This window comes from Quercus lobata, chromosome 11 (genome assembly GCF_001633185.2).
Source record: "Quercus lobata isolate SW786 chromosome 11, ValleyOak3.0 Primary Assembly, whole genome shotgun sequence".
Lineage (NCBI taxonomy): Eukaryota > Viridiplantae > Streptophyta > Magnoliopsida > Fagales > Fagaceae > Quercus > Quercus lobata.
Window position 1 is genome coordinate 54,798,098 of NC_044914.1, and position 15,663 is coordinate 54,813,760.

The window sequence follows — 15,663 nt, forward strand, 5'->3', positions numbered from 1 at the left end:
CTATTGTCTTCTACCACTTGAAACCAGTGGTGGTGTAAGTGGGCTTAATTCAAGCTATGGCTCAACCAATCTTTTTTTTTTTTTTGAGAAACTATGGCTCAACCGATCTAAATGAACGTATGTGGCCTTTTTATCACTTAGGTTTGGTCCGAAACTCACACTAATTATTCCTCTCATCCTTTATTGTTTAGGAAAAAAAAAAAAAAAACAGTAGCACTTGTCATGTGTGAAAACCAAGAATTATGAGGAAATATCTCATGAAGTGGTTTCATGAGAGATGAGGCTCTCCTCTTACAACATGCGGAATTCACATACATATAAGATTCACGTGATATGAGAGTGATTTTATAGAGCCGTTTTATTAATCCTACATGCTACGAGAGAGGGGTTCATGTGACCTATTCATAATATAATTTTTCTAGAATTAAGTATTCTAAGAATAAATTGAAATTTTAGAACCTATATTATTTTCTTTTCTTAATTTGGACTTATGTCATCTCACTTTTTGTATTTAAAAACCATGCCTTTTCCTGATTTTCAATAAATAAAATATAAAAAAAAGTAGAATTTTTTTTTTTTTTTTTTAATGACAAAAAAGGCAAGTAGATGAAGTTGAATTAGTAATAGATATTGGTTTAACTTTAGATACTACTAGATATGAGTTACTAGGAGAAGAAATAAACTCTGATCACAGTAGATTAACAACCATCAGAATTTTCTCCCTTGATGTAAACAAAGCTACTTTCTGGTTTTAGAAACGTCTTTATGCTCAACCACTCTTGAATATAACTGAATTCTTGTGTTATCTTCTCTCTTCTTACCTTGTTCTAAACATGCACAAGACTTTAGATAAATAGCAATGATAACAATCATATAGACATCGCAAAGTGTTGCTTGCTAAATATGCTAATCTAGCTAGCAACGCCAATTCTTTTTATTTTATTTTATTTTATTTATATTTTTAAATAGCATCACCAATTCTCAATCTTGGATAACCTATGATCTGTCATAATTATTCAAGTAAATTTATAAACATAACATTTTTTACAATTATTGACACGATATGTGTTATAATTAGATTAAAATAATATTGATCACTTTCATCTTAGTCCACTATATTGACAAGGTTTATTATACATCAATTAAAGTGGGTCATGTGTGAAAAATTTTGTATCGTTTATTGTAGTTTTAACTTTTAACCCTCCATTAGACGTGAAGTGCAGGTAACTTTCACCACCCAATGTTGGTAGAACAGTAAAGAACACTGAACACTCAAGTTGTTCACTCAATTGGCCGGCATTAAGACCTATCCTTTCATAGGATTGAAAGTTGAAACGTCCCAAATTCCATTTCGTGTTTCCTATCATATATTCAATTATATGAGAATATAATAAGTGGCAAGGACCCTTGTTCAAAGTTTCATCAATCATGGAGTTGAAAAGAGAAAAGTTGGATTTAATTGGATGGTTAGCAAATAAATCTTGATTCTAGAATCCTTGCCCAACAGGCTCGACCAAACTTCCCATTAAAGCTGGATTTTTTATTTTATTATGTTCAAATAACTATAATTACAACCATATATATACACACACAATAAGTTTATAGGAAGATTCGAATCCATATTTTCCTAACAAGCAAAACTAAGAAATTCCATGATTCATATGGCTCTTGACAAACAATTATTATGAAACCAACGTTATTTGTTCAAACTTTTAAAATTTATGAAACAAATTATTTTTCTAATTAAAAAAAAAAAAATCTATCCACCATAAATGCTCAACCTTGCTTGCGAGGAATTCTTTGATTAAATAAAGATAATGCTAGCACCAATATGAATCAAAAAGATCAAGTTGCTCATCCTAGCTAGTGATACTCTTTTAGTTATTTAATTATTTCGAAAATATTTTAATACTACAGGCACTTTTAAGGTGAGCAATATTGTATTAGAACCCCATTTGCATTATGACATTACATTCCAAATTGGGACTGTTGGTGCATGGGCAGATTAAAGAGTATGGGTCAATCACTCAATCTCATGCTCAAATATACCTTTTTTTTTTTTTGCTCTTAGACGACCCCTCCCCCACATGTTCTCGTGGGGAATGTAGAATTTGAATCAATATTCCAAATCAAATTGTCTCAGAAAAAAAGTGTTAGAATATGTGTGTTTTATTGTTCTGGGGCAGGGGCTTATCATCTTGCACTTCTCTTCTCTAGTTGTTTAGCTAATACTTTAGAATATTTTTCTATCCATTCCATGAAACAGTCATGCATGTTCATTGCAAATAAATTAAAGTAATTCCCACTTTCAAGAGCCAAAAAGAAATGTATTTTAAAAATATAAGAAAAGAGACGGTAAGAAATTTCTGTATTTTGCATTTGAGAAGTGGGCTAAGTTTTTTTCCAACCCATTATTTTATGATAACTCGTAAAATTATTATTTGGGAAATTGTCATATTATGAGTCAATTTTATAATGATTACTTTTTATAATCAAACCGAAAGATACAAATAATTTTTTTTTTTTAGTGTAGATAGACTTGAATCCAAAACTATTATTTAATAATAATTTTTTATTTTCTTTTAGTTGAGCTACCTATAACCCACGTATCGAAATACTTTTTCGAAATCCTTTTCCACGAAGCGGTTAGGAAAATAAAAAATTGCGTCCTAGACTCTTCTAGTAAAGTAGGAAGACGCCATAACAGTATAAAGCCGAAAACACATACCCAATTGAACACGTCTGCTTGATATTATAGTATAAGATGATTTTATATACGAAAACATAAACAAGAATTAGAAGGTGGTCAATGGCTGATTGTGACTTTGGAAATGTTGACCTCTTAATCCTATAAACGTTACGTTAGCAAACTTATACTGATTATATATATAAATCTTTTCCACCTTTCGGAATTGCCCAAAATGCCCATGTATGTGACATATATATTGGGCTTTTGAGTGGTTTCTATGTCTTTTCTCGACCTTTCTACCCAACTTGGTTCTTGTATTTTTCCTTGTGTCTTTGTCATACAACATTTAGATTTTGCCTTCCAACGTTTTCCTCCTTATTTTTCTCTAATAAAGATAGCTACATGCCTTTCGATTACCTCACCATTTGAGTCCCAAATAAAGAAAATTCTTTGAGATGATCGTTCGATTCAATCATAACACCATAAAAAAATTCAAATAAAAAATGACATGTATCTTTCACAAAGTGTTCATGATTGTCTAGGTCTAGCATTATCGATTGGGCACACAAAGTAGAAGTATATTTCTATGCATATAGGTCAAGGCATTCAACGCGTTTCTTTACTTTCTTACCTAATAATATATGCAGATACTGTGATAAGAAATAAGCTACAATGATTTGTGAATCATCTAAATTGTTGCTATGCAGTTTCTATATACCTTACCATTTGGTATAACCGAAAACTGATATACCCAACATTATTTTATAGATGAGTGTAAAAAAAGAAAAACAACATTATTTTAAAGATTTGTTGAGAGAACACTAAGTTCCATTCTACTACATGTCGAATATATCTAAAAGCAAATAGTAATTACAATTTCAATTAACAAGGCTCCTTTTTCTTTTTAATATAAAGAAAATCATTTTGAGAACTACTCCATTAAAAAAGAAAAAAAAAAAACGAGAGAAAGAAAAAGAATCTAAGGCAATGTAGAGATATTTCTTATCAAGAGTGTTTTTGGATAGGTCCAAAAATTAAAGAACAAAATTTAGCTACAACATTAGTTGGGTTACAATCTTACTTAATATCATTAATATTACTACTTATTTAAAAAATTTAACTGTTGGATTGCATGTTTTTTACGCTCTTAATACACATGTCAAATTTTATGTTAATCAGATATTATTTACTATATGATTTATGAGATTATATTTTATGCATATTTTTAAACTACAATAATTTGCAATATAAACAACTTATTGATGACATATACCTATTGATCTTTAAAATCCAATTTATTTTGACCTAAAAATGGGAAAAAATTTTGTTTTATGAAGCACCCTAGAAAAGAATTTCAGATTTCAATCTCAAAAATAGTTTTGAACAATTATTGAAATAGCAACAATTGTAAAATAATCATATTCTCTTTGAATTAGTTTTGCTTACTATCAATAGCAAGGACTCACTGCGTGACTAAGGCGGACAATTAGTTTGTTCATGCATTTTTTCCTTCATGTAAGTTAAGGGTACTCTAGATTTTACTACATAACATTACAAATTAATGTGTTCATTTTTAAACATAAAACTGTTTTTTATCATGTTGATATAGCCAAAATCATTTTGTAAATATTTTATAATCAAATGAGTAGTATGTTTAGTATTTTCCTTTATAGAGTCTCCATTTTGTGAAATTACACATAATTATCTTTCACTAAAATTTTTCCAATTTATTTTTTAAGGGTTTGTCATTAAGCAATAAGCAAATTGCATTATGCAACAATGCAGCTTATTCTTATTGGTAGCCCAGGCAATAAAGTTATATTCTTACTGCCATGACAAATTGGTACAAGTATAATGAATCCAAGGCCCATCAATGAAGTGGAATTCTTTTTTTGGCTCAAGCAATGTACTGGAATTCTTGTTATATGGTCCCTGACTTCTTTTCACCTTTATCTACCTTTTCTTACCTTAGGTGTTTGCAGTCTGTCAGATGCTAATTCTTTATTTATCTTTCTTTGCCTTTTGCTTCTTTTTATATAGGATTTGATTTCAAGTTGGAAGTTCATAAAATAATATGTGTAATATTCTCCAACCGATTTGATATTTTAATGAATTCCTGGAAAAAAAAAAAAAGGTGGCTCCAAAATTGCCAAAAAAGAGAGAGGAGAAATTGACAAAGGATTAGGCAATTAATAGTACTCATTTGCACTAATGTATATCATATACAATAAAAAATAACATTTGTTTAAACATTTTTATTTTTTAAATGACATAAATTTAAATTTTGAAGAAAATAAATTGACAATATTTTGTTCATAGGAATAAATAAAAATACTGAAATAAAGCTATTTAGAAATTCTCACTTTGACTACCGCACAACCTTTGTGCGATGGTTATTTCACAAATATAAGTGTTTATGAGTGTGGGAGGTAAAGATTGGGATTCAAGTCTCTAGAAATGAGTTTTACTCAGTTTCTCCCTTCATTGGTTTGTATTTTTGAGAAACCAATGGAATAAATCCATCGAAAAAACTCCTCCAAAATGGACTGATGACAATAGAAGAATCTAAAATCTCCCCTTGATAGTTTCACACATTATTGCATTGACTGGTAGTGGTTTGTTCAACAAATAACTAGTTTTATTTTTTTTAATTAAAAAAAAAAACCATGATAATTTTGACCACTATAAAATTGAGGAGAATTGGACACGCAGCTTTCATTTGTACGCCATCCAAACATAAACAAAAGCAAATTTTGAACACTGTTTGACCGCGAGCATGGGGCAGGAAGTTGTATAGTTTATTATATGGGAAATAATTGACAAATTTAATATGATGATAAAACCACCATTACCAAAAAAAAAAAAATTCGTGGAATTGAAAGCTAAAACCATTTATTGGTATTAATAGCAAAATATTTTCTTGGTAAGAAATTCCTACTTGGTTAGGAAAAATTATTAAGTATTTTCAGAGTATCATAAATGCATACTTCTCCCCTTTCACATGAATAGTGAGTCTTATCATGAATTTAATTAGTGAGACATACTATTTATGTGAGAGAGAGGAGTACGTATTTATTGTACTTCGAGAATACACAGTAATTTCCCCTTGATTAGTACTTAGTACACATTGATTAGTTGGATGTCATATGAGGTCCGTTTGGATTGAGCTTATTGTTGCTGAAACTGAAAACTGAAAACACTGTAGCAAAATAATTTTTAAATGTGTGAAAAGTACTGTGGGACCCATTTTTAATATTTTTAATGCGTGAACAGTGCTGTTACAGTGTATAAACAGTAATTTTTGTCTCTGCACAATAAATTTACTGTTCATGCACTGAAAAAAAAAAAAAGGACTGAAACGTGGAAATGAAAACGTGAACGTTGGTTTCAGCTGAAACCAAACGCTCACATGGTGTGTTAGGTAGCTCTTGTGTCCAATGGCTTCTCCAATAATAACATGACTATTTTTAAATGATAAATTTCTTTTTATATCATTCACAAATTTATGAATTTGCTTTAATTGACCTGTCTCCATTTCTCTTTTTCTTTTCTTTTTTTGCTTATGTGGTCCATCAATTCGGATCAAAAATTGTGTAACTCGCTCTTAAACTATTGGGCACTAACAACAAAATGTACCAGTTCCATCCAATCCAATCCAAATCCACCAAAACCAAATCCATTTCCAAATTGAATTGGAAGAGCCACAATTTTTAATCATGCCATGGAAGTTTCAAATTTCATACCAGGAAAAACCCAAAAAGCTTTTTTTGAACCATCACATTATTTCCAAGAAAAACAGTATGAAAAGAAAAGAAAAGAAAAGAAAAGAAAATAATAGGTGTAAATGCAAGAAATTCTCATACACGGATACCAAAACAAAGACCCATAAAGTTGGTCAGTTACAAAATTTCCTGGTAACGAACAATAATAATGAATTAATGATATTCCAAATTCAGCAAGAAATTCTCATACACGGATACCAAAACAAAGACCCATAAAGTTGGTCAGTTACAAAATTTCCTGGTAACGAACAATAATAATGAATTAATGATATTCCAAAATAAGATAAAAAAAAAAAAAAAAACCCAGAAAATCAAATAAGGGCAAATCTGTAATGCCCCAAAAATTGATTTTGACTGAGAAAATGAAAACCAAATGGAAGACCACAGCTAAAGGCGGCAACAGCGTCAAACTTTCCGTCAAACCAAACACCCCCGTGTTTCTTTTTCCCTTACTTTCTTGCCCTAGTCTAAGTCCAACCCCCCTCTCTCTTTCTCCTAGTCTATCTCTTCAAATTATAATACTATTCTCTCACGTAATCTAATGTTGATTGATCAAACCCTCACCATGAAGTTCCTTCATCCAGTTAAAATACTAATAATAAAGTCTTTTAATACAAAAAATATCTTCTCATAAGAGAAATTCATTTTTTTTTTATAAATATTGAGTTGATATGATGTGATCGAGGTCAACAATAAAAATGACATGAATGGTAAACTCACACAAAAATTATATTCTACAAATTACAATGGACCACATCCATAAGTTGAATTTTTTAAGCAAAAACACTACTCTTAAAAAAATATATTAATATCAAGTTTAGTACTACTATATTTCAGTCTGCAAACCATCTAAAATACATATATATGATGAATTTTAGACTCGATTAACTTAATTGGTAAAATTTTTGAATCAATATCCATTTTCACGCTTCAATGGTTTCAAAGGTTGTGACCCAAACCTTGCCCTAGCATGAACCACAAGTTACACTTCAATAATTATTTTAAAATATCAATAAAATAAAATAAAAAATTGGAAGTTTTTTTTTTTTAATGTTTTAGTTTAAAAGGTAGACCCCCAAAACTCTAGAAAATTGGAAGAATTGCACCGACGCAAAACTCAAAACACACAAAAAAACACACTGTTCACTCACTCTCTCTTACACTCTCTCTCTCTCTCTCTCTCTCTCAGCTACAAACCGACGCTAAACTCCGCGCTGGCAAAGATTCCCTCTCTGTCCTTCCCTTTCCCTTTCCCTTCTCTGTACTCTCTTTCCTTTCCTTTCTCTCCCTTATCTTCATCTTCTTCTTCTTCTTCACTTTACCCTAGTGATCTCTTTAACCATAGCCATGGTTTTCTCTCTCTAAAAAAAAACTTTTCTTTCTCAGACACCGAACTCCAAAAAAATAAATTCTGGGTTTTTGTTTTTACTTGGAAATAATATATGGGTTGCTCGAATTCAAAGGTGGATGATCTCCCAGCGGTGAGTCTGTGTCGTGAAAGGCTCAACTTTCTCGACCAAGCAATTCACTATCGCTACGCTTTGGCTCAGTCCCACATCGCTTATATTCACTCGCTCAAATCCGTCGGCCACTCTCTTCACAACTTCATTCACCAGCAAGATCCATCTCATCTCTCTTCCTCGTCTCCAATACCCGGTTCTCCCAGAAAACCCGACCCGGCCCCGAAGCATGCTCACCATCAAGCTCAAGCTCATGCTCTGAACCACGATTCTGATTCGGGTCATCTCGATCTCCACTCGGATTCTGATGAAGACGACGACGATTCCGGCGGGGCGCACCATATTGATTTTCCCTCGGGTGACGCATCCCCGAATTTACACCATATAGATTATCCGGATCCGGGTCAGGACCCGGATTATGGGTATGGCGGTGTTGGTGGTGGTGGTAGTGTGCTTTACAATACGAATTATATGAAGAATAAAGCTACGCCGCCTTCAGTGGTGTACGAGCAGAGACCGCCGAATCCAGAGACTGTTTATATGGGCGAATCGTCAAATTCTGGGTATGCTTATCCATACTATGGAAATAATTATGACAATCCTAGTGCTAGTCCTTATTCAAATTACGGATATGGGTATCCGAATTCGAATCCGAATCCTAATTTCAACAATTCAAATGGGTATTACGCGAATTCGCCGAATTACGGCGGTGCGGCGGTGGGTTCCACGTCGAATTCGAAGCCGCCACCGCCTCCTCCCTCGCCGCCTCGGGCGTCGGCGTGGGATTTCTTGAACCCATTCGAGAGTTACGACAAGTTCTACTCGACTTCGTCGCCGGCGGTGGCGTACACGCCGAGCCGGGACTCGAAGGTGAGGGAGGAGGAGGGGATACCGGAGCTGGAAGAGGATAACTATTACCACAGGGAGGTGGTGAAGGAAGTTCATGGGGATCAGAAGTTTGTAGGTGGTGGTGATAAAGGGGGTAGAGGGAATAATTCTAAGGCTGTGATGGTGGAGGATGATGATGATGTGGTTGGTGGGGTTCATGATCACGAGGCTTCGACTTCGTTGTACGAAGCGAGGCCGAGGGCAAGTTCTGGTGGTGTGGAGAATGATGGGGCGGAGTATGAAGTGCATGTGGTTGAGAAGAAAGTGGTGGGGAATGAGGATGAGGAAGGTAGGTCTAGGTACAAGGGTTTGAATGTGTTTCAGTTGGCTAGAGAAATTGAGGTCTTGTTTGAGAGAGCTTCGGAGTTTGGGAATGAGGTTGCCAGATTGCTTGAAGTGGGAAAGCTCCCTTATAACCGTAGACACCCAGGTACCAACTTTACTTTTTTTTTTGGTTTTGTTTTTAGTCATGTTGTTTTATCAAGGTAGTGACTTTTGTGTTATTTAGGCTGCTTGATCTGTGAAAGATTTTGTAGATCATGAACAAAAAACGCTATCTTTATGTATGAATTTGAGTTTTGAGTGTGTGTGTTGGAACAGTTTCTTCAAAGATTTTGCATGTGGTTACTCCTTCGGCCTCGGTAGTATCCTCACACCCTTCTACTTCTAAAGGGGGTGCTGAGCCGTCGGCCTCTGCTGGTCTGGCTCAGGTTGATGCGGATGAAGATGTGGTGACGTTTGGATCTAGAAATCTTTCATCTACCTTACAAAAGCTGTATCTTTGGGAGAAGAAGCTCTATAATGAAGTTAAGGTATGCGGTCCCGTCTTTATTTCTGTTCAGAAGTTCGAATCAGTATATGCTTTTTTAAAAATACTTTTGTTTTGTTATGCGCCAGTTTGTTTCTTGGATAATACTACAAAATAAATTAGTCCGCTCTAGCACAAATCACACTTCCTCTGACCACAAAGAATAGGGTGGAGGTGGAGGTTGAGGTTGCTCACTAAATGCGTGTATAACATACCATTTATAAAAAGAAGGGAGAAGAATTTGACGCCCTTTTGGTGGTTTTGATCGACACTCTGGGGCATTGGTTATGTTCTTTGACTTGTCCTAATTCTTGTCTTTTATGTTCTTCACTGAATTGTTAACTTGGTGTTGGTTGTAGGCTGAGGAAAAGATGCGGGTAGTGCATGACAGGAAGGTAAGTAAGCTGAAGCGCTTAGATCAAAGGGGTGCTGAGGCTACAAAAGTTGATACTACCCGTACTTTAATAAGGAGTCTTTCCACAAAAATAAGAATGGCTATTAAGGTTGTTGATGGGATATCTGTGAAGATAAGTACAATTAGAGATGAAGAGCTGTGGCCCCAACTGAATGAATTAATTAAAGGGTATGTGAATCTACAAATCTTTTAATTTCCTTTTGCAGCCTTTTATTAGTCTTATTTGTGTTATTCCCTTCTGTCACTCTTGATGGTGTCTCCAAGAAATTTAGGATCAAATTAAAACTGCGGCATATTATTTGGCATGATTAAGTGCTTTTCTGGACGCCTGTCTTTTCAATGTTTTCATACATGATTATTATTGTGATGGGTGGCATATTTACTATCACTTAAATAGGGATGACTTGGGGAATTTGGGATTTTTTAAAACCCAGTTATTACATGTACCTGTGTTTCTTAAAGCAAGGGTAAAAACTGGTTTTGTGCTTAAGCATAGAAAGGGTAAAGAGAAATAGATGAATTGTAGACTGTGAGGTGCAGCATTTACAAGTGCCTAGTTGTTGCAATATAGTATTAGTGCGTGGTTAAGTGAACACATGTGCCAACTTGCTCTCACCATTGCTCTATGTTTGCACGATGTGAGTATGACTAGATATGTATCTCATAATACATTTGATTGATAACCACGTTTGTCATGTTATTAGACTTTAGGTTTAGGGGATTTCCTTTAGTTGATTTCAGAGTTGAAAATTTCAGTGGTGGGTTAGGCATGCATATTGGTATAAGGCTAAAGTTTGCTGGTTATGAATTTGATGTTCCTCTGGATCCTTGGGTCAATTGTTCTGTGAAGCTTGTTCAGTGTGAAGTAATTTGAAGAGATTGTTGTGGTAGCATCCTGCAAAGAGTCTTGATACTATACCTGTTGTTGTCACGGGGGTTTTTTAAGACATATCAAGTCTTTTCGATTTTATAGCCATCTTCATGGCTTGCTTGGTTTTTTAAAACAATCTCTACCACATCATGTCCCACAGTTCAAGATAAAACATGATAAATACCAACTGCTGTTGCCAAGATAATCAAAGAATAATAAAGGAAGAATGATGCATAAGTTCTGAACACAGCAGAGGAGAAGATGCAGTGAGTGTTGTGGGGTACAAATTGTAGGCATCTCAGATAAGGTTGAATTTGGGCTAGGATTTCTAAAATTTGAAAGAGTACGGTTAAATTTGGGAGAGTTAATTGGATGGTGATGAGCTGTTGCAATGTTTGAATGGGATTTGGGGTGTGGCTAATTGTTTGCTAGGGTTTTGGTTAGTTGTAAATGATAATAGTATTGTGGTTGGTCTTCTGGTGAGAGCTTGACACAGTTGCTGATGGCAGTGGCAAAATGTGCAGTAGTTCACTCTTCGCTTTGCAGGGTGATTAGAAATGCTACTTCTATGGCAATGAGGTGTGTTTGCCATATGGTAGTAGGGTATTGTGTTAGGTTAAGCGATTTGAGGTCTTAATATTGTTTTATACATTGCACTGTGTATGGGAGTTTGTCTCACATTTTCTGTGTGTGTGCGTGTGTAGTTAAGTGTAATGTCCTTTTCAGTATCCTCTTACATTTCATATATTATTAGTACATATGTTAATTTTTCTTGTGGCATCATATTTGTTCACTGGAATAGATATTTGTTCACAGAAGTGGATCTAAAGTAGAAGAGTGGCCCCCCTTGGGTTCAATGGATTATTTACTTGCAGAAAAATAAAGTGGAAAGATGGGACCAAATGGTTAATGTGTCCTACTCCAAGCTCAAGGTCTTTTTTAGAACATGTAGAAGTGTGTGCTTTAAGTTCCAAAATTGATGCTAAGATAGAAGGGTGCCTTTCTTTCTTTTTTGAATGTTATTTTTTAGTTACGGTAACACTACATTTAAGTGCTAATTATAATGTTACACTCCAATGTTTTGTATACTATAATGCGTTTGAGGAGAGAGATATTCGCAAAGGTAACTAAATTTAATTCAAATGAATAGATACTGAACGTGTGCAAGAATTTGTTAACTATTATTCTTTGTTCATAATTGTTGAATCTTCATTTTATTAATTTCCTAAGGCCAAGATAGGTGGCCAGTAGTTAAGCTTGTTATGATTGAACATACACCTATAGAATGATCTTGATTACAAATAATTTCTGATCTCTTAGGATGAGCTTCCTAGGATATTATAATTCAAAATATGAATGGAGAGTATGTACACCTTGTATTTGCTTTCTGCAGTTTTACAGTTTGTTTAATAATACTCTTATTACCTATCAAAAAAAAAAAAAAAAAATGAACGGAGAGTTTGGATAATGTTATTTGGTGAGATTTTGCTTGCTCCAAATGGCATTGAAGAGGCCAAATGCCAAACAAAGTGTTTAACATACACTAGTAAATGTGAGAAGAAAATATATGTTGCCTATAGTGTGTTCAATTATGTATTGGTTAAGGACGTCTAAAAATGAGAGCTTTCTCCCTCCTCCCCCCTGCCCCCCTGAAATTGACACTAATCCTTTTGTTGTCTTTTATTATATTTATGTATTTATACAAACTTAATGCATTTTATTTTCTTGATGGTTGCTAGTTTGGAATTTTTATTTCTTTGTGACTGACAGCCTTGTGCATATGCTGTTTTGTATGTAATTTGCGGTTACCGGTTAGGCTTTCTGTTTTGTATTGTCTTGATGGTGTTTAATGTGAGTTAATTATCCTTCAGGTTGACACGAATGTGGAAATCTATGCTAGAATGCCATCGTAGTCAATGCCAAGCAATCAGAGAAGCCAAAGGTTTAGGTTCAATTGGACCTGGCAAGAAGCTTAGTGATTCTCATATTAAAGCTACTTTGGAGCTTGAGCATGAGCTTATTAGATGGACAGACACATTCTCTAGTTGGATAAATGCCCAGAAGGGCTATGTGAAAGCCTTGAATAATTGGCTTCTGAAATGCCTTTATGATGAACCTGAAGAAACAGAGGATGGACCAGCTCCCTTCTCACCTAGTAGGATTGGTGCACCACCTGTGTTTGTAATCTGTAATCGGTGGTCACAAGCTATGGATAGAATATCTGAGAAGGAAGTGGTTGACTGTATGCGTGTTTTTACCTACAGTGTTTTACAGATCTGGGAACATGATAAAAATGAAATGCGCCAGAGAATGATGGTGAACAAGGATCTGGAGAGGATGGTTAAGAATTTGGATAGAGAGGACCAGAAAATACAGAAAGAGATGCAGGCATTAGACAAGAAAATGGTTCTGTTCACTCAGGATGGTAACATTCACTCAGATGAACAGATTGTATATCCTAGTGACACTAGCAATCGTAGCATACAGGCAAGTCTGCAGCACATTTTTGAGGCCATGGAGAAATTCATGGATGAATCCATGAAAGCTTACCAGGAACTTCAGCCCCTCGGTGAATAAGAAAGTCTCCAAAAGCATGAAAGAGTTTCATAGAGCTGAGTAGGTAATAAAAGTGTCGAAGCTTTTGCATTGGTAATTTGGTTTATTATCTGCAGCTATCAGCCCTTTCAAAATATTTTATGAAGCTCAGGTTTGTTGAGGGTTTTATCATGTGGAGTCTTAAGGAATCCATTCTATCCAATATGGATATCGTTTACTCCAAATGTTGTGGCCCATGATGGACTGCTTTGGTTGGTTGTTCATGTTATCAAGAGAAGATCTGGTTATGAGTCATATGATGGTGGACCTGAACTGTATGGCAATCCATACTTTTGGCCTGGATTTGGGAGGATCACATTGCCATTGATGAGAGAGGTCATCCAGGTCCAACTGTTTCATCATAATCCCAATACAAGTGAGTGATACTTGACATGGAAAGAACATGGGCTAGATACAAGGTGTCTTTGTGCCTGATTAAAGACTGTCTTAAGTCACTGCTGTTGACAACAAAAGTATCCTAAAGCTGTAGTTGGGCCAAGTGATTGTGATGCTTAATGAATGTCTTTGCTCATTGGATTTCGTGATGAGCTATATGCACTGCATTATGTACAGTAAGCAACAAGCGGTGTGAGTGGGACTCTCATTTTTAAACATCCTATGAGACAATTTCCCAAACTGTACCCAGCTTTTTTCATGGAAAAGATAGTTGGGGCATGAGTTTTTTCAATGAAGGGCTACATGGGACGCACCATCAGGCCAAATTGTCTCAGTAAGGGGACCTCCCTCCAGTTTTGCATGAGTTTTGAGTTAAGAATAGGCTATTGGGTTGTTCAGAGTGACGCAAGTCATAGATAAGCCCATGCAATAGTTTGATAAATTATTTCTTTCTTTATTTCTTTTAGTTTAAAACTTTCTTTTACATCAATTTATTGTATAGATGAATCCTGAAACCGAGTAAACTGCAAGCACCTTCAATAAAGAGCGGTATTACTATTAGCCAAATGAATTTCCTTTCGGGGTGGGAATAATGCAACTGCTTGAAGATTAACCATATGGTTAGATTGAGGGAGAAAGTGATTGAAGATTAACCTTATGGTTAGATTGAGGGAGAAAGTGATCGGAATGTACTAAATTTTAGTATATTTAGGGAACTTTTTCACTTTACTCTCCTCTTCTCTTCCTTTGCGCTAATGATATCCCGAAGAAGCAGTGTAGGAATATCCCCCAAACTATTCATGAGGGAAGAATGGAAGATACTAGCTTACTTTATACGAGGTGAAAAGAGCATTAGTTTAGGAAATTTTTTTAGAAAATTTTTTTATAGGAAAATAAAGAATATTTAATTTTTTATGATTCTTTATATTTTCCATAAAAATTGTGTTAAAATTTTCCTAAAATTGTTTATTAAAAATTTGTCATAAGAGCATCTATTAATATGACTCTATACTAGTTTGCTATTAGAGTGATAATCCTTATCTAGCTGATGTAATCATTACTTGATATGAGCTTAGGGAGTTGGCTAAAATCTATATATAAAGAAGCAAAAACCTCAAGAAGGACAAATATGTTCTGCAATTTAGTGCATTCTTTGTGATTTTTTAATTATTATTTAGACATCTGCCTCAATAAAGTTAAATATATATATATATATATATATATATATTTAGGCTTTTACGTCAATAAAATTTACATTTATATATCAAACTATTAATTCATTGAATTAGCCAATGAAGTAAATGTAAATATATTATATTAATTATTTATACTTGTGAATTAATTATTTATATTATAGGAATTTACATCATGGTTTTAAAATCTGGACAACCAATTCAACTGGGAATTGGATCATAATTCGGTCTATAACAACTAAGAGCTACACCATTTTTAAAACCATGATTTATATGATTATTTTTATGAACTTTATGTAAGAAATTATTTGTATTTGGAATAATAATAATAAATTTAGAATGTGACATTTTTCCTCATGTTTAGTTATTTTGAAAAAAATTGTTCAAAAGTTATCAAAAATTAAATATTTGTAAATTCACTCAAATTAGTCTTAACTATTTAGATTTCCTACCTTCTTTTAGTGACATTTATTGGAACCAACATTGAAACTAACATTGTAGTATTTATACTATGTAATTAAAAAGATTACTGATAGGATAAATATATTTATTATTATATTAATTTT

At 34.0% G+C, this 15,663-nt stretch overlaps 1 protein-coding gene across 1 annotated transcript; it reads left to right on the forward strand.

Annotated features, from left to right (window-relative positions):
* Window positions 1-7,567: 7,567 nt before the first annotated feature.
* On the forward strand, window positions 7,568-14,471 carry LOC115967877 (nitrate regulatory gene2 protein-like). The gene is made up of 4 exons (XM_031087028.1): window positions 7,568-9,249; window positions 9,420-9,631; window positions 9,987-10,210; window positions 12,785-14,471. Exons 1-4 carry the CDS (start codon window positions 7,914-7,916, stop codon window positions 13,488-13,490), a joined length of 2,478 nt encoding a protein of 825 aa, XP_030942888.1. The 5' UTR covers window positions 7,568-7,913; the 3' UTR covers window positions 13,491-14,471.
* The last annotated feature ends 1,192 nt before the right edge of the window (window positions 14,472-15,663 follow it).